A 20,898-nucleotide genomic window follows, 5' to 3' on the forward strand; every position below is an offset into this window, starting at 1 on the left:
AGGATCACCCTAAATGGTGCCAAACAGATGGAAGAAGTACTAAGGAATGTTAGAAAATTACAAAGTGAAAAGGATGGGAAAGTGTGGTCGTTAAGACGAGATCTTTCAAAAGAAGATAGAGAGAAGCTGAAACTGAACCTCGCCGAGGCAAAACGTTTAAATGAGAGCAGGAATGAAGAAGAAATCAATTCTTTTTTCTACAAAGTGATAGGGGTAGGCAGGCCAGTAAAGTGGTACATAAAGGCAAACCAACAAAATCATTAGAGAAAGGGGAAGTGAAAAATAAGAAGAGGGGGAACAAGTTCCTCAAGATTGCATACACCAACATAGATGGAGTAAGATCAAAGAAACTGGAGTTAAGTGATATAATACAGCTGCAGACACCAGACATTGTTTCGCTCACGGAGACAAAACTTGAAGATGTAATTTTAAATGAGGTCATATTCCCAAGGGGCTACTCAATTTGGAGACGGGACAGAAAAATCAGGAAAGGCGGTGACTTTGCTGTGCTGGTAAAAGAACACCTAAAGGTGAACGAAATAATGACTGCCAATCCACAAGAAGTTGACATAATAGCACTAGAGATCTGCCATGAGGATGATAAACTAATGATCATAAATGCATATAGTCCAACGCTAAGCAGCACATGGTCAAAGGAGGAGCTAGATAGTAAACGAGAAGGTCTTATAACAATAATGAGAGAGATCATAGCGAGAGCGGATAACGATAGATCACGACTGTTGATAGTCGGTGACTTCAACTTGAAATCCATAGACTGGGACGCATGTGAAGCTAAAACAGAAGATTTCTGGACCTGTAAATTTGTAGACCTCATCCTGGAAACATTCTTGTATCAACATGTTAAACAAGCTACGAGGATGAGGGAAGGGGACGTTCCCTCCATGCTAGATTTTATATTTACCAGGAAGGAGGAAGAAATATTTGACATTCAGTACCTTCCTCCCTTGGGTAAAAGTGACCATGTCTTTTTGGGAATAAAGTATGCAATGCGTTATAATCTGGAAGAAAATATGACGGTCGATGCAATTGAAAAACCAGAATTTAGGAGAGGACATTATGGCAACCTTAGAAAAATTTTTAGTGAGTATAATTGGACAGACTTGTTGCTAGGCAAGGCAGTGAATGAGATGTATGTCAGGTTTTGTGAAATATATGATAAAGGCACAACAAAATTTATACCAAAACAGAGAAGCAGAACTAGGAAACAGGATTGGTTCGACAGAAATTGTGAGAGGGCAAGAGACCAAAAGACACAAAAATGAAATCAATACAGGAAGAGGCCAAACCCCCAAACATACCAGCGATACAAAGATGCGAGAAACAACTATACAGCAGTAAGGAGAGAGGCAGAAAGAAATTTTGAAAAAGGGATAGCAGATAAATGTAAAACAGAACCGGGCCTATTCTTCAAATTCATAAACAACAAATTGCAGGTAAAGGATAATATCCAGAGGTTGAAAATGGGAAACAGATTCACGGAAAATGAAAAGGAAATGTGTGAAACATTAAATGAAAAGTTCCAAAGTGTGTTTGTACAAAATGAAATCTTCAGAGAACCAGACACAATAAGAATTCCAGAGAACAACATAGAGCGGATAGAGGTGTCTAGAGATGAAGTGGAAAATATGCTAAAGGAGCTCGGGAAGAGCAAAGCAGCTGGCCCAGATGGCTTTTCACCATGGGTTCTGAGAGAATGTGCATCTGAGCTCAGCATTCCACTTCACCTGATCTTTCAGGCATCCCTGTGTACAGGAATCGTAGCAGACGTGTGGAAACAGGCTAACATAGTTCCAATCTACAAAAGTGGCAGCAGGGAAGACCCCCTCAATTATAGACCTGTATCATTGACAAGTGTAATAGTGAAAGTATTGGAAAAGCTAATCAAAACTAAATGGGTAGAACACCTGGAGAGAAATGATATAATATCAGACAGACAGTATGGTTTTCGATCTGGAAGATCCTGTGTATCGAATTTACTCAGTTTCTATGATCGAGCCACAGAGATATTACAGGAAAGAGATGGTTGGGTTGACTGCATCTATCTGGACCTAAAAAAGGCTTTCGACAGAGTTCCACATAAGAGGTTGTTCTGGAAACTGGAAAATATTGGAGGGGTGACAGGTAAGCTTCTATCATGGATGAAAAATTTTCTGACTGATAGAAAAATGAGGGCAGTAATCAGAGGCAATGTATCGGAATGGAGAAATGTTACAAGTGGAGTACCACAGGGTTCAGTTCTTGCACCAGTGATGTTTATTGTGTACATAAATGATCTACCAGTTGGTATACAGAATTATATGAACATGTTTGCTGATGATGCTAAGATAATAGGAAGGATAAGAAATTTAGATGATTGTCATGCCCTTCAAGAAGACTTGGACAAAATAAGTATATGGAGCACCACCTGGCAAATGGAATTTAATGTTAATAAATGTCATGTTATGGAATGTGGAATAGGAGAACATAGACCCCATACAACCTATATATTATGTGAGAAATCTTTAAAGAATTCTGATAAAGAAAGAGATCTAGGGGTGGTTCTAGATAGAAAACTATCACCTGAGGACCACATAAAGAATATTGTGCAAGGAGCCTATGCGATGCTTTCTAACTTCAGAATTGCATTTAAATACATGGATGGCGATATACTAAAGAAATTGTTCATAACTTTTGTTAGGCCAAAGCTAGAATATGCAGTTGTTGTGTGGCGCCCATATCTCAAGAAGCACATCAACAAACTGGAAAAGGTGCAAAGACATGCTACGAAGTGGCTCCCAGAACTGAAGGGCAAGAGCTACGAGGAGAGGTTGGAAGCATTAAACATGCCAAAACTAGAAGACAGAAGAAAAAGAGGTGATATGATCACTACATACAAAATAGTAACAGGAATTGATAAAATCGACAGGGAAGATTTCCTGAGACCTGGCACTTCAAGAACAAAAGGTCATAGATTTAAACTAGCTAAACACAGATGCCGAAGAAATATAAGAAAATTCACCTTCGCAAATAGAGTGGTAGACGGTTGGAACAAGTTAAGTGAGAAGGTGGTGGAGGCCAAGACCGTCAGTAGTTTCAAAGCGTTATATGACAAAGAGTGCTGGGAAGACGGGACACCACGAGCGTAGCTCCCATCCTGTAACTACACTTAGGTAATTACACTTAGGTAATTACACACACACACACACGCACACACACTTTGATCTCACACACTGAGATCAAAGATACAGGAGTTAAGTGACGTAATATAGCTGCAGACACCAGACATTGTTACATTCACGGAGACAAAAGTTGTAGATGATATTTTAAGAGGTCATATTCCCAAGGGGCTAGTCAGTATGGAGACAGGACAAAAAAATTAGGGAAGGTGGTGGTATTGCTGTGCTGGTGAAAGAACACCTAAAGGTAAATGAAATAATGATTGCCAATCCACGAGACGTTGACATAATAGCTCCAGAGATCTGCGATCAGGATGATAAACTAACAATCATAAATGCATATAGTCCTCCAACCCGTTCTTGCAAATTTAATAAGTCAATATTGACTTATTAGTTGCGTGCATAGGTGACATACTAAACATAATAGTTTCCCTTGAAAAGCTTCATAGAAAACACCGACCTTACCTAACCTACTTAGTATGTTAAGATAAACATCTTATTGCTTCGTAATTACAATTATTACCTAACCTATACCTATAATGGGTTAAGTAACAATTGTAATTACGAAGCTATAAGATGCTTATTTTAACATACTAAGTAGGTTAGGTAAGGTCGGTGTTTTCTATGAAGCTTTTCAAGGGAAACTATTATGTTTAGTATGTCACCTATGCACGCAACTAATAAGTCAATATTGACTTATTAAATTTGCGATAACGGGTTGAGTCCTCGGCCATGCAACACATGGTCAAAGGAGGCGCTGGATAATAAACGAGAGGGTCTTATAACAATAATGAGAGAGATTATAGAGAGAGCTGATAAAGATAGATCACGACTGTTGGTAGTCGGCAACTTCAACTTGAAATCCATAGACTGGGAGGCATATGAAGCTAGAACATAGGATTTTTGGACTTGTTGATTCGTAAACCTCATCCTGGAAACATTCATGTTTCAACATGTTAAACAAGCTACGAGGATGAGGGAAGGAGATGTTCCCTTCATGCTGGATTTGATATTTACCAGGAAAGAGGAGTAGATATTTGACATTCAGTACCTCCCTCCCTTGGGTAAAAGTGACCATGTCTTTTTTGGGAATAAAGTATGCAATGCGTTATAAAGTCTGGAAGAAAATGAGGTTGAAGCAGTTGAAAAGCCTGATTTCAGGAGAGGTCATTATGGGGAACTCAGACATTTCTTTAAGAAATTTGACTGGAAAAACTTGCTGTTAGGATGTAAAGTAAATGAGATGTATGTCAAGTTTTGTGAAATACAGAGCACCACTTGGTTTCCGAACTTTAGTTATCCGCAACTTCCAGTTTCCCGATTGGGGTTGGGGAGTCATGTTACCCAAACAAAGTTCGGGTAGGAAGGGGTCCGCCAAACGTCATGCCAGCCTGTGGTGGTGGGTAGATGATGGTCCAGTTTGCCCACTGTGACTTCACAGATTCACGGCCTATTATTCCTATTATTTTGAATTGCCATAAGGCTGGAATGTTCATTCTGTGCTTTTGTTTTACATATCTGCACAATCAAGAAACATCTGTGCACCATATCGGCTCCAAATGCACGCATTGCGTCAGTGATGGCTGACTGGTGGGTGAATGGATGGAAGAGCTTAGGTGGGAGGCAGTATGAGAGAGGGGGAGAATTAGTCAGAAAGGGAGGGAGAGATGCCAGGAGGGAGGGGGAGGTAGGGAGAGATGCTAGGAGGTAGGCAGGAAGGGAGGGAAGAAGTGAGAATTAGGGAGGGAGGGAAATGCAGGCAGGCAGGCTGGCTGGCTGGCTGGCAGGCAGATAGACTGGGAAGGAGGCAGACAGGAAGGGATGTTGAGGTGAACCACATGACCTTTGAGAGAGAGAGTGTGTGTGTGTGTATGGGTTGGAGGGGGGGGTGTAGGTGGTGGGGGAGGGACCGGCTGACTCCGTAAGCCTAACCATGCTCGACAGACCTGTGACCCAGATTTGTTTCTTAAATGTACATCATCGTATATTTTTGGCAGGCTGGTAGGCAGGCAGGCAGGCAGGCAGGCAGGCAGGCAGGCAGGCAGGCAGGCAGGCAGGCAGGCAGGCAGAGAGGGAGGCAGACTGGATATGGCAGGCAGAGAGGGAGGCAGGCTGGATGGCAGGCAGAGAGGGAGGCAGGCTGGCTGGCAAGCAGGGAGGCAGGGATAGTCACGTGATTGAACCACGTGATCTTTAAGAGAGAGTATGGGATGTAGAGGGGGTGGGTTTGTCGGTGGTGGGGGAGAGACCGGCTCGCTCCCGAATTTTAAGCCTAACACACTCGACCCATTAGCAGGATGGCAGGGAGTGAGGCATGCTGGCTGACAGACTGGCTGGCAGGCTGACTGGCAGATTGGCTGGCAGGCAGGCTAGCAGGCAGGCTAGCAGGAAACATCCAGAGGATGTTTGCCAGACGTCTTAATAATCAGCTAAGAATAATTAAGGCCTTTTATAAAGCAGATCAGGACTTCACTTATTTGTGAGTACAAACAAAATACGGTCGCATTTACACTATGAACCTGTCGATTTTTCCCCTAGAGTTTTTGCTGTAAATTTTTCGTAGTTTTTTTTTTTTTTTTACATTTCTAGTTTATTTTTCCCCTTTATTTCTCGTTTACGAACTTACATGTTAACCGACGGGTCTTGTCCCCAAGGGGTTTGGAAACCAAGTGGTGCTCTGTATATAAAGGCACAACAAAATTTATACCAAAACTGAGATGCAGAACTAGGAAACAGGAGTGGTTCGACAGAAATTGCGAGAGGGGCCAGAGACCAAAAGACACAAAAATGGAATCGATATTGGAAGAGGCCAAACTCTCCAAACATACCAGCGATACAAAGATGCGAGAAACAACTACACAGTAGTGAGGATAGTGGCAGAAAGAGATTTTGAAAAAGGGATTGCGGACAAATGTAAAACAGAACCAGGTCTATTCTATAAATTCATAAACAACAAATTGCAGGTAAAGAATAATATTCAGAGGTTGAAAATGGGAATTAAAATGGAAATGTGTGAAACATTAAACGAAAAGTTCCAAAGTGTGTTTGTGCAAAATAAAATCTTAAGGGATCCTGAAGATATCAGGATGAAATGAAAGCGTCTGGGATCCTCTTGGACGTAGGTTCGAACCCTCGTCACGGCCCTTGTAGATTTGTTAAATCCCTTATTTCATTCTTCATAAAAAAATTTGAATTTGCATATATTCTTAATATAATTTCACAGGGGAAGGGGGCACTGTGGCCAACCCCATGTAGCCTATGACATTCCTATACTACCTATGTGTCATCTTTAATAGTTGGGTGAGGCTGGCACCAAGAAATGGCCTATTACCTTGGGCAGACAAATGGACATTCTCTTTTAGAGATATAGCTTGTCTTCATTGTTCATGTGTCCTTGCTGTGGATTGCTTGTATCTATGTTGTTTTAGTGTACATTGGTTTAACCCTTAAATGGTGCATAGCTATATACCATTTGACACCCACAGGCGCATACCAAAAAAAAAAAAAAAAAAATATATATATATATATATTTTTTCTTCCTAACTTGTTAATTTGTGTTCACTGATCACGGGAAAAATAATAAATAAATCGTAAGTGGCATATATTGCCCGGTATAGGGCGGGGAATTCTGGCAAAAAAGAGGCGCTGACTCAGCATGCGTCCCAGGCGGTCTGTTGATCGCCAGCTGTCAGGCCGGAGTTGCCACAAAGAGATAATTACCTAATTATTTCAATGTCTGTGATTTTTCGTAGTTTTTTTGCTGTAATATTATTCAATAGTGTAGTGTGATATATTTATATAATAAAATGAGTGAATCATCGCTGTACTCAAAAATATGGTGTGCATATTGTTGGTTCAATTATGTTCATCAATCAGTGAACAAATACTTTGTCGGTTATTACACTATAAGCACAGGTTATATATAAGTATCTGCATGTTTTGTTCACTATAACGAACCACTAAGTAGCTATTATGAGTCAAAAAGTAACGGAGTGACCGCTGTGTGCCAGCCAGCCACTCCCGCCCTCCCTCCAGTCATCTGACTCGCCCACATTCTCCTCCTACAATAATGTTTTTGCTATAATTCACTATATACAGACGTTATATATAAGTATCTACATGTTTTGTTCACCATAACTGTACATCTCAGGTTGTATGGTGAGTAAAGGCACAAAGAAGTAGGACCTCACACAGTCAGCTGATGGCTGCCGCCCTCAAGGCCAGACGCACTAATATTTCTCCTCCAACAATACTGTGTGGTGTTATTACGCTATATACACACATTATATATAAATATCTACCTGTTTTATTCACCATACTTGTACAAATAAACTGGTATGGTGCCCAAAGACCATCGCGGTAACCAGTAAACAACACCGTCGTCTGCACGGTGGCGTCGTGCAGACGACGCCACTGCCCGCACCAAAATGGCGGCTCCAAACCTTCTCTTGCTGTTTATACCCTCTATACACACGTTATATATAAGTATCTACATTTGTGTTCACCATAGCGAACCACTAAGATGGTATGCTGAGTGCAGTCAATAAAAGGTGGCCACACACAGTCAGAAGACATCGCTACCAGACCACCTTCCACAGCATTACTCCTCCCTCCATGGCGCACAGCGCTAAATATCACCACAATCCTGCTATTATCAGAACCCTGGTCAGTTTTATCACAGTCAGGGGTCTTCTATAATAATATCATCGCTACATAATAGCATGAACAAGTATATTATGGCATTTTTAGTCGATGCTGTGGTCACAAGCTGAACAGCAGTGCTGTTAGCTCATGCTGCGTGCGTCAGGCTTGGTTGCTCACTCAATACTGAGGCCAATAACACCCGGGAGTTTGGCCCACGATTTTTTTAAAAAATGGCGTCTGTTTACAAGAGCCCTGATGAAGGTGTGGTGAACCCCATGTATCCACGGGCCGTTTAAATCTTGCGTAGTACTCCAAAGCATCACATGATGCGATGCGTAATTTACTGCAAGTCAGTCAAAGCATCATATGATGCGATGCGCAATTAAAGGGTTAATACATTTAATGAAATTTACTGCTCTTATGTTTGTTTTGGTTATTAGTCGTATGTAACGAATCTAAAAATAAATACAGAACTGTTTATGGTATTTAACCACTGAATTGCGCAACGCTCCTGTAGGAGCTCGACTGGGGGGGGGGGTTTGCTCAACAAACCTCCGGGATTTAATAGGTATAGCGTATGATTCAAAACTCCCGCAGCTACATGGGGTTCACATGAGCTTCCTCAGGGCTTTTGTAAACAGACGCCATTTTTTTTTTTTTTTTTAAGTCGTGGGCAACATTCCTGGGTGTGAAGGCCTCGATACTGAGTGAGTAACCAAGGCTGGTGAGTAACCACAGTACAGTACTGCTGTTAAACTTGTGACCACAGCATCTCCTAAAAATGTAAAAATATATATAACTAGTATTATTTAGACCATTATAGTACAGTATTACAGAAGAGCCTGAGTAATTACCTAAGTGTAGTTACAGGATGAGAGCTACGCTCGTGGTGTCCCGTCTCCCCAGCACTCTTTGTCATATAATGCTTTGAAACCACTGACGGTTTTGGCCTCCACCACCTTCTCACTTAACTTGTTCCAACCGTCTACCACTCTGTTTACAACAGTGAATTTTCGTATATTTCTCCGGCAGCTTTGTTTCGTTAGTTTAAATCTATGACCTCTTGTTCTTGAAGTTCCGAGTCTCAGGAATTCTTCCCTATCAATTTTATCTATTCCTGTTACTATTTTGAACGTAGTGATCATATCGCCTCTTTTTCTTCTATGTTCTAGTTTTTGCATATTTAATGCCTCTAATCTCTCCTCGTAGCTCTTGTCCTTCAGTTCTGGGAGCCACTTAGTGGCATGTCGTTGCACCTTTTCCAGTTTGTTGATGTGCTTCTTAAGATATGGGCACCATACAACCGCTGCATATTCCGGCTTTGGTCTAATAAAAGTCGTGAACAATTTCTTTAGTATTTCTCCATCCATGTATTTAAAAGCAATTCTAAGGTTAGAAAGTGTAGCATAGGCTCCTCGCACAATGTTCTTAATGTGGTCCTCAGGTGACATTTTTCTATCTAAAACCACCCCTAGATCCTTTTCTTTATCAGAATTCTTTAAAGATTTCTCATATAATTTATAGGTTGTGTGGGGTCTATGTTCTCCAATTCCACATTCCATAACATGGAATTTATTCACATTAAATTCCATTTGCCAAGTGTTGCTCCATATACTTATTTTGTCCAGGTCTTCTTGAAGGGCATGACAATCATCTAAGTTTCTTATCTTCCCTATTATCTTAGCATCATCAGCAAACATGTTCATGTAATTGTGTATTCCCACTGGTAGATCGTTTATGTAGACAATGAACATTACCAGTGCAAGAGCTGAACCCTGTGGTACTCCACTTGTGACATTCCTCCAATCCGATACCTTGCCTCTGATTATGGCCCTCATTTTTCTGTCAGTTAGGAAATTTTTCATCCATGTTAGTAGCTTACCTGTCACTCCTCCAATATGTTCCAGTTTCCAGAACAACCTCTTATGGGGAACTGTCGAAAGCCTTTTTTAGGTCCAGATAGATGCAGTCAACCCAACCATCTCTTTCCTGTAAAATCTCTGTGGCTCGATCATAAAAACTGAGCAAGTTCGTTACACAGGGTCTTCCAGATCGAAAACCATACTGTCTGTCTATTATTATGTCATTTTCCTCCAAGTGTTCTACTCATTTAGTTTTAATTATTTTTTCCAATATTTTGACTATTACACTTGTCAATGATACAGGTCTATAATTAAGGGGGGTCTTCCCTGTTTCCACTTTTGTAGATTGGAACTATGTTAGCCTTTTTCCACACATCAGCTACAGCTCCTGTACACAGGGATGCCTGAAAAATCAGTTGAAGCGGAATGCTGAGCTCAGGTGCACATTCTCTCAGAACCCTTGGTGAAACTCCATCTGGACCAACTGCTTTGTTCTTACTTAGCTCCTTGAGCATTTTTTCCACTTCGTCTCTAGACACCTCTATGTGCTCTATGTTGTTCTCTGGAATTCTTATTGTATCTGGTTCCCTAAAGATTTCATTTTGTACAAACACACTTTGGACCTTTTCGTTTAGTGTTTCACACATTTCCTTTTCATCTTCCGTGAATCTATTTCCCATTTTCAACCTCTGAATATTATCCTTTACCTGCAATTTGTTGTTTATGAATTTATAGAATAGACCTAGTTCTGTTTTACATTTGTCTGCAATCCCTTTTTCAAAATTTCTTGCTGCCTCTCTCCTCACTGCCGTGTAGTTGTTTCTCGCATCTTTGTATCGCTGGTATGTTTGGGGGTTCGGCCTCTTCCTGTATTGATTCCATTTTTGTGTCTTTTGGTCTCTAGCCCTCTCGCAATTTCTATTGAACCACTCCTGTTTCCTAGTTCTGCATCTCTGTTTTGGTATAAATTTTTTTGTGCCTTTATCATATATTTCACAAAACTTGACATACATCTCATTCACTTCCTTGCCTAGCATCAAGTCTGTCCAATTATACTCACTAAAAAAATTTCTAAGGTCACCATAATGTCCTCTCCTGAAGTCTGGTTTTTCAACTGCTTCAACCTCCTTATTTTCTTCCAGCTTATAATGCATTGCATACTTTATTCCCAAAAAGACATGGTCACTTTTACCCAAGGGAGGAAGGTACTGAATGTCAAATATCTCTTCCTCCTTCCTGGTAAATATCAAATCTAGCATGGAGGGAACGTCCCCTTCCCTAATCCTCGTAGCTTGTTTAACATGTTGATACAGGAATGTTTCCAGGATGAGGTCTACAAATTTACAGGTCCAAAAATCTTCTGTTTTAGCTTCATATGCTTCCCAGTCTATGGATTTCAAATTGAAGTCACCGACTATCAACAGTCGTGATCAATCGTTATCCGCTCTCGCTATAATCTCTCTCATTATTGTTATAAGACCTTCACGTTTACTATCTAGCTCCTCGTTTGACCATGTGCTGCTTGGCGGTGGACTATATGCATTTATTATCATTAGTTTATCAAACAAAATAAAAATATTTTGGATTTTTCCTTATCTCTTGTATAGCTTTCTGTTCCAATTCCATTTCCTCAGACTCATATGATCGCTTCAACGTTTGTTCTATTTCCTCAATCTCCCTGCTTAGGCTTGTTTTCCTTGCGAGTGTGTGTGTGATAATTGTGTGTGTGTCTTCGAGTGTGATAATACCTATTTACAATGGTCAAATATCAGTGAATCAATGATGTTCACGATGTTCACAGCGACAGCCACAGCACCACAGCATTATTTCGTCCATCTAGGAATCTTCAAACGACTTCTTTATGTTCCCCTACAAATAAACTTGTGGTCAATTATTCATTTACAGGATTTAGTGACCAGGATTGTGATAATAATTAATTATCCTTAATCCTTAATAGCAGGATTGTGGTGATAATTCAACCCGTCCTCTTAAAAATAACGTCACTTTTGGCTCGTATGCGCGATATGGCTAAATTTGGACGTAATTTGAAATGAAATCGACTCACAAAAGTGACGTTCTGTTCCGTTTTCTATTTGAGTCGGCCGGCGTACACGCAGAGGTTATACGAGGACACTTTAAATTAACGTTTTTCATAACGTTTTGAAACTTTATGAGAATTTCCTGCCCACCTAACCTATCAGAGGACCCTTAACTTACTGTTGTTGAAAAAAAAAAATCCCAAATTTATTTTCATTTTTTTTCATTTTCAAATTACGTCCAAATTCGACCATACAGGCAAACGGCCAAAAGCGACGTTCTTTTTAAGAGGACAGGTTGGATAATTAGCACTGTGTGTAGTATTGTGGGAGGAGGAATTTTGGTGAGGGAGGAAATCATGGTAGCGTCACTGTGTGTGGCAGCCACTCTTGTTTTGCTCACCATATTAGCTTAGTGGTTTGCTATGGTGAACACACACATGTACATGGGCATATACAATGTGTGTGTATATAGTGTAATAATAGCAACAGGAGTATGTTGGGAGGAGCCATTTTGGTAAGGGAGGTGGCGTCGTACTCATAGCATCGGCTGCTGTGGGATTTCTCATGCAGTGTATGGTGGGTATTTAACATTTCAAAAACAAACAAAAGTTTTGCCAAGAATTTATTTCCTGCGCACAGGGTGAGGGGGGTCCCAAGCAGCACAGTGGTAAAGCCTAATTCTCTAGGTTGATATTCTTACAAAAGAGTAAAGATAGGCATAAGCAAATATTATGATGTTGGGAGATGCTAGTGCAGTTATCGTATGATGAAAAAACTTCTCTGTATTTTCCAGGCATTTCTTAAAACAAAATACATCCAACTCACTTTTTCCTAGAATGTATATATTGCACTTCTTTTGATTTCATTTCTAGATTTTTACTGTAGATAGGCAATTGTTTTTTCTTTTGTGTGTTGCATGTACAGAACCTAAACTGTTGAGTGCTAACATGTACAGTACAGTGAACAAAATACAGTACTGTACTTTGGTAAAATATGATTGCATTCATCAATTTTTTTATTTTGTCAGACAACCAGAAATGGAGATAAATGCATACAGTTTTTGAATTTTCAAACTTTGTGAGCATTAACGAGGTATTTATTTTAAGACTTTGAGATTATTGACACTAACATATGTTTGATATTGTAGCAATCTTTCTAATTATGCTTTGTTGAAAAGGAAGTATGAGGATGATTTTGGTATAATGCTACATTAGTTTAACTTTAGTACTAGTCGTAAAACTTAATACAGTAACACTAGTTAAATGTTTACCTTCAAGAGTGAGTGGGGTAGGTGACTACATACAGCTTTTTCCCTCCCAAGTCTAAATATGCCATACAAATGTCTCATTTTATTTATGATTAATGTAGCTATTTTTTTAATTTGCTAGATCCTCAACTGATATACAGTACTGTGCTGTATAACATTTGTTATATTGATTTATGGTTTATTATCTTACAATTCTAAGCTTCCATGTATAACTTTACTTTTTATTAAATACTAACTGATGGGAAGACTGTACTGTTCCTTGTATGATGATTGTCTTCCATTTTGTGTGTTCCATACACCTTGTGACCTTTGTTTCCTCACCCATAAGAATAAATAATTTTCCTTCTACAGTACTAGCCTACATATTCACCTTTGTACTTATATGTACTAGCCTACATATTCACCTTTGTACTTATATGTACTAGCCTACATATTCACCTTTGTTTTAGGTTCCAAAACTACTATCCTACAAAGCAGATTGTGTATTGCAGTACAAATCAGTTTTCTTGGTTCATTATTCGTCTGATCTCTTCAAACTCTATTTAAATTTTTCTTAGTTAAACTAGAATTATTTTTGTCTCCACAATTTATTTTCAAATTTTGAATTTTTATTACTGTAATAATAGTATTTTTAATTTGTAATACTGCATACTAACCCTTTCACGTTTTTGCCCCCTTACCAATTTTGGGTGCTACTGTACCAGCATCTTGAGTCAAGCGCAAGTCGCTTAGCGATATTTTACTTCCAACGCATGTTACGAAATTGCTCTGCATGGGTAAAGTGTTCAGTTTGCTGTCTTTTAAAGTTAAAGAGTTATACACACAGAAATCACAATAGCGTGATATATCAAATGAACAGGTCCACAAGGGCCGTGATGAGGGCCCTGTCAACCATGTCGTGGCACAGTTGACTTAAAGTACAGCGGGAAACATCCCGTGCGTAGGTTTGAACCCTCATCACGGCCCTTGTGGATTTGTTCTAAAGAGTTATACTTTATTATAGCATTTTAAAAAGCAATAAAAATAAAATAACAAGGAGGCGAGTTAAAGTTTACCGACGTGACATTGAAAATGACTACAGCTGTTATTGGAATGTTCTAACGTTTTGAGTAAATGACAACTGTAGGCATCACAAAAATGTTCAAGGGTTAACCTACACCTTCAATTCTTCTATTGCACCTTCCCACACTGTGACATGGAGTATATTATATGCTCCTGTGTCTTCACTTTATATTTCATTGTCTAGTACAGTAACTCCTATTTTTTCTTGCTCTTTCAACTGTAAGCTACTTATAACCCATACAAACTTTAATGTTCTAATGAGGTTGTAATTTAAGAGTATAAAAAATGCATGCAATAAATATTTTTTTCATTACTGAAAGTATTATTTTTTCCTTCCAACAGTCGTGGTGGCGGTCGACGACGGAGATATGATGGAGATGATTATGGTCCGAGAGTGAAACGATTGCGAGGGCCACCAAATTTCAGGGGCAGAACTGAAAAACCAGGTAAATAACAGCAACTTTAAGGTTCAGGGTTGACAGGGTTAACCTAATTAGGTATTCATGGTCGAGAAGCCTTGTGCAGTATTTTGCACTGAAATTTTGAAATATATATTCCTTAATGCCCAGGAAGACTTTCTATATGGTAAGAATGGTTAAAAATGTATTGTATTGGAATTTGGACTGTGCATGCCTTTAAACTATACTCATTATTGGTACAGTATGTAAATTTTTACTAACAAAACCCTAATACAGTACTATAGTTTTAAAGATGAAAATAATTCAAGCTGTATTTTGCAATGATTGAAACTGATGTCAGCATCTGGCATGCATCATAAAATCTGCCTTGTAGAATTATTTAAACATTTTTATGATGATATTTTTAGTGTTTAATTGAATATTGAGTGTGAGAGTGACCTTGCTTAAGCTGATAATGCTAAACTGGAACTCTTTGTTGACCATAAAGAAGTTGCTAGGGCATGGGGTTCTTAACCCTTCAACGTGCAACACAACCATGGATGTTCTCACCAATTATATGTAAACTGTGTGACAGTCAGGAATGTCTTAAAGTACTGTACTGCATACGATTTAAAAATTGCGCAGGTACATGTACTTCCTCCTTGGTGTTGGGGCTTGAGTACTGAGAAAGCAACCATGTGGGCGGGAGCAGCACTGCCTTGCTGCTTCCGCCCACAGCATCACTTAATGATGAAGAAATATATAAGTAATTATGATCATTGAACAAGGATAGAAGATTTTGACAGTGATAAAGACTACATACAAGATTCAGATATCAGTGAACCCATTACTGGTTACGATGTTCACAGCACACTCCCACAGATTGGTGCACCCATGCATCTTAAAGTGAGACCTCACATTACTCTCGAAAAAGAACTTGTGGAAAATTAGACCGTCGGAGTGGTTGGGCACCATTTCTTCCCTTCCCTGTCCCATCCCAAATCCTTATCCTGATCCCTTTCCAAGTGCTATATAGTTGTAATGGCTTGGTTATTTCCCCTGATAGTTCCTTCCTTCCTTCCTTGTGGAAAATTATTCTTTTTCATGATACTGAAAATGAATAATTTTCAGGATATTCAGTGATCAGTATAGTGTACTGATGATGATAGTAGTTTTGTTGTTAGTTACCAATGTGCATAGTATATCAGGAGGTTCTTTGTTGTGTGAGACACAGCAACTAATTGGCATGTGGCACTATGCTGTGTGGATTATGAGATTACCACACCCACCAGAACTGCTTAGTGCTTTCTAACGCTGCATAAAATGGGGATTGTATACACACACACACACACACGTTACATATAACTATGTAATAACAGCAAAAAAATTTTGTTTTAGTGTTCAAAGAACATAATATTGTTCATGAATGTGTGTGTATCTCTGTTATATACTTTGTGACTTTGTGATATAAATAGCATTATTGATTGCCCAATACATCATTGTGCTTGAAGAAAAAAACCCATAGTGAAAACATTATAGATATGAAGAAAATATGATTCATATTTGCCACATTTTAGGGACTGTAGGTTGAAGTTGCAAAACAAGATGTTATTCAGGGATGGGTTTGAGAGATTTTCCAAGTCATTTTCTGTTTTAATTAGTTGGTCTTTAAACTGCTGAGGATTTGCCTCTGGTGACTTATATACAGTCTACCATTGACATCACCTGACAGCTGGGTAGCAGTGACACCACCCTGGCGCCTGACAGCTGGGTGGACAGCACTTCGGATTTGTCGTCCTGAGGTTCTGGGTTTGATTCCCGATGGAGGCGGAGACAAATGGGCAAAATGTTTCTTTCAACCTGATACCCCTGTTACCTAGCAGTAAATAGGTACCTGGGAGTTAAACAGCTGCTACAGGCTGTTTCCTGGGGAGGGGGGTATCAAAAAGGCCTGGTCGAGGGCCGGGCCGTGGGGACGCTAAGCCCCGAAATCATCTCAAGATAACCTGCTTCCCCTGACAACGTCCACTACTGACCACCTTTCTCTCCTGACAACACCTTCCACCACTGACACCACCTGCCTCCCTCGACAACACCTTCCACCACTGACACCACCTGCCTCCCCCCGACAACACCTTCCACCACTGACACCACCTGCCTCCCCCCGACAACACCTTCCACCACTGACACCACCTGCCTCCCCTGACAACACCTTCCACCACTGACCCCGCCAGTCTTTTCTGACAACCCCCAATGAGAATAACTTCCACCACCTGCCTCCTGACACTAAAGTCAGATGTCATCATCTAGTTGATGACAGTGGCTGTCATCAACTATGCCAGCTTGGTCTGAGTGATCGCTTGGATGAACAGTCCTCACTTAATCGAACATTTTTATGTTCCATTGAACATTTAATACCGAATTTAATTTGTTCGGATCATCCGGGAATTCGATAGATCGAGGTTTGTTAGTGAGGATGCATTGTAACTCCTTTCCCTATTTGAGGGAGCCAGAGTCTGGTTGTGGTTCACGGTAGACCAAGAATATCTCTGAGCCAGATAACCTAAAGGGGGGGGGGGGCCTGTGATATCTGCCACAAGCTTTGGGAAGATAATGAGGTAAGAAAGGGGCTTGTCATTACATTCTACATTTTTTAGCATATCATTGTTCCATGAATTTATTTGTTTTTTGTATTCAGGTCCAGTATTTGTATTATCACTTTATTTCCTCTTAGCCAATTAAATGTATTTGCAACCTGGTTATTTCAGCAAACACATATAATCGTGAGCGCGTGAGGGAGAGATCACCTGTATATCGCAATGTACCTCGGAGAGAAGGGTCTTCTTACAATGGTACAAGCAGTCATAAACTGGTGAGTGCTATTTTCCTGAAATTTATGTACCCTATAGCTAAAAGATACAGCCATTTAGTTATAGTGTACAAAATTATACCTCTATTGAATTGGATTGATGGTTCTCCCTTTTTCTATAAATTTGCATTGTGAAACAATTATGCAATGTTAGGAGTTCATGTTTACCTGTGGCTGTTACTGATAGTTGCTCTGCTCTCTTTGCCTGGCCTAAGGCTGGTTTGCTGCTTAATGAGTCTGTGTGTTAGCGGCCTGCTGGCCCATTTAGCCCTCTTAATCTAGCTCTTCTGGCTATGGCAATGTTTCAGGTAAGATCCCACAAACTATGGTCTTATGCCCATTGCTTTTCCTACTCTATATCTGCATAAATTGCCTTCCTAGGGAGTGAGCTCATTTATTTCAATTTTTACAGGTAACTGCTATTGCTCCCACTTTTCCTGCCAGGAATGTTGTTCTATCTTAATGTTCCCTTTCATGGCAGAAGTTATATCTAAATTTGAAGCTATACAGAGAACATTACTGGAGGCATAGACACACTTGAATACCCAAATTATTTTACTGTAAGAGATAAAAAGACACCTGGAGGAACTGGCTGTAACAAAAACAGTAGGGCCAGACCAGATATCACCATGGTTACTGAAGAAAGCTGCAGGGATCTTGTGTTTCCCATTAACTATAGTATTCAATGTCACACTAGAGATGGAAAAGCTACTGGAAATCTAGAAAGGGTAAATGTAGTTTCAGTATTCAAGAAAGGGTTTAGATATGAAGCACTAGACTAGTATATATCTATATATAGACCAGTGTTATTAACATGCATTCCATGCAAGATTCTAGAAAAAGTCATCAGAAAAAGGATTGTAAAACATTTTTGGAAGAGTAAATTTTACAACAGAGGCACAACATAGTTTCAGAGAGGGAAAAAATAATGCGTAGCAAACCTGATATAATTCGGTGACAGGGCCACCAAGACAAGGCAACAGAAGGAAGATCGGGTAGACTACATCTTCCTAGACTGCCAAAATGCTTTTGATATAGTTCCAAACAAAAGACTAATATTGTACACAAGATTGAGAGAGAGACTGGGATAACAAGAAAGGCACTGGATTGGGTCTAAGAATAGTTGACAAATGGGAAACAAAGGGTCATCATCAGAGAGGATATGTCAGGCTGGAGAGGAGTGAAAACTGGTGATCCACAGGGCTTTGTCCTAGGACCATTGCTGTTTTTAATTTACCGTATGTAAATGGTCCCAAAGAGGGAGGGAGGCTTGTACATGCTGATGTTTGCAGATGATGCAAAGTTAATGAGAAGAATAAAAATTAAAGAGAAGTGTAGGGTGCTGCAAGACAACTTTAATAACCTTGAGGAGTGGGCAGATAAATGGCTGCTGGTATTTAATCCAAATAAGTGTCAAGTAATGAAAATGGGTAAGGGAGACCTGTATTTAGCTGCACCATAAAGGGAAGCCAGTTATAAGAAATAATAAGAAAAAATTACCTGGGAGTAGACATAATCCCTAGACTAACACCTGAATGTGGGTAAAAACATTTCATTTGAGGGACCTTCGTACCCTTGAATACTATACTGGACCACAAAAGCGGACCATACCGAAAGCTTGTGTGAACAGGATAACAATAGTAGCATATGGGAAGTTAGCAAACATAAGAACATCCTTTCAAAATTTAAACAAGGAGACTTTCAAGTTCATAAACACTGCTTGTTCAAGACCATTACTTGAGTATGCAGCACCAGCCAGCATAAAAGAAATATTTCTCAATGTTATTGCACTGAGCAACTCGTAAATAATAAGTTACAGACTATAGTAATTTATTGTACCATTTATTCTTAAAGTACAAGATACGGGGCAGTAATGCAGGTACATTTACAGGTAATAATAATGAGTATTAAGGGGCCAGGGGTATCTTTTTTTTTTGGGGGGGGAAGCCCCGTCGACTCCACCAGAGCTATTCAGAAAGGGGCCAAATGGGCTCCCCCCAGAAAACCAGCGTTGAATGTAATGAAACTCCATTTTCTGGGTGAGTCCCGGAGGCTCCTCGGCAACCCACCCTCCCTCCCTCCCTCTGGTTGGTGGTTTTTCATGTTTTTTGGCATCCAGCCTCAGTACTGCAGGGTGAATCGCCTGCACGGGGTCTGGGGCTTCCCCTTCCCCCTCCCGGGGAGGGGAAAGCTGTGCAGACATGTGGCGCGGCTTGTGTGACGTCAAGCTCGCTTGCTCGTTTTCATTTGGTGAGTTTTGTCCACTCATTTGTCTATTTTCATTGTTTTTCACCAGAATAGGGGTTTGTTTTGGGGCGCTTACCTTTCTGGGTGCCTGTCCCAATCGTTGGCAGATATAGAATGCTCCAAAATCACATGTGCATTCTATAGGCCATTGCTCCTCATGCCTCTCTAAGGGGGCCAGGTTCTGGCTCGTGGTCCCCAGTAGGCCTAGAACACCACCATCGACTGATGCCATAGTTAGGGATAATTATATCAGCCTGGAAAGCTTCGGGGAGCCTCCGGGTAGCCCCCGGGACTCGCCCAGAGAATGGCGTTTCATTACATTCATTGCTTTTTTTCTTTTTTTGTCAAAATATATCTAAATTAAAAGACTCCGTTCCCATGTGCAGGCGATGAGTCGTCTCTCCATTTCTTCCCTGTCCTCATCCGCCTCACAGAACTCTCTCGATGCCTCACTCCGTCCCTCGACTCTGTCCCCATAAATCCCAGTTACGGTATAGGATAAATAGGAAACCAAAATAATACGATCTGCTGGAAATTAATACATAATTATCTTTATTTCCTCAAAGGAATCAAAACTCCAAATCCAAAATCCAAAACGTTTAATATTGTATTTACTGCAAATCTAATAGCAGAATTGATGTGTTATATTGTGGTCTGGATTTGAAGATGCCACTGTACTAAGTACTGTACTGTATTTTAATTTTGTTTTTTTTTTTTTGCTCATTGCACAGTGATCCATCACAGGTTTTTATCATATTTTCATATTTTATATTTTTATTTTTTGGGGAGGGGGGAGGGGGGGGGGGGGAACAGCCTTTATTTTTGAGACACCTAATTATCCTTTTATAAACAGTGTTTGGAATCTTCATTGCAGACGTATCAAGACTTTATGAGAGAGATGCGAGACTTCCACTCTCGTGCTCCCAGCAATCTTCCTCCCATGGCTTTTCCTCCACCGGTATGTACTGTATATGGTAATATTTGCACAGTATTTATGAATAAGTATTTTTATAGATTGTGTGTACACTTTCCTAAATGTGCTTGTCTGGTATAGTGCCTGAGCTTTGCCGTATCAGCTCAGGTTGTCTAATGCAACCACTCCTGATTACTGGTATATTGTTTGGTGTATCTATTATAGTTTTAAACTATTTCATTAACATATACTATCTCTAGTTCATTTATTTTTTCTAATATCCCTCCGACTTGTCTACACCTCAAGTTTCCATCCATGTTTCCTTATTCTACATTGCAATTTATTTAAAAAATCCTCTTTATTTTCCTTGTAAATTTCCTTGAGCATCTTGTGCATTATCATTTCTCCTTGCTCCCTATCT

At 39.9% G+C, this 20,898-nt stretch overlaps 1 protein-coding gene across 6 annotated transcripts in view; it reads left to right on the forward strand.

Moving 5' to 3' along the window:
• Ythdc1 (YTH domain containing 1) overlaps positions 1-20,898 on the forward strand; it is a 78,676-nt gene that overhangs the window by 44,397 nt on the left and 13,381 nt on the right. For 5 of the 6 annotated variants that reach the window (XR_011225784.1, XR_011225783.1, XR_011225781.1 and 2 more), the window contains exons 10-12: positions 14,393-14,496; positions 17,217-17,320; positions 20,418-20,522. Coding sequence is in view for 2 of the 6 variants with exons in the window: in XM_069317976.1 (XP_069174077.1) it covers positions 14,393-14,496; positions 17,217-17,320; positions 20,418-20,522 (313 nt within the window). In the remaining 4 variants the exon portion in view is untranslated. The remainder of the gene's footprint in view (positions 1-14,392; positions 14,497-17,216; positions 17,321-20,417; positions 20,523-20,898) is intronic. The other variant, XR_011225782.1, reaches the window with a different exon arrangement.

This window comes from Procambarus clarkii, chromosome 89, assembly GCF_040958095.1.
Source record: "Procambarus clarkii isolate CNS0578487 chromosome 89, FALCON_Pclarkii_2.0, whole genome shotgun sequence".
NCBI lineage: Eukaryota > Metazoa > Arthropoda > Malacostraca > Decapoda > Cambaridae > Procambarus > Procambarus clarkii.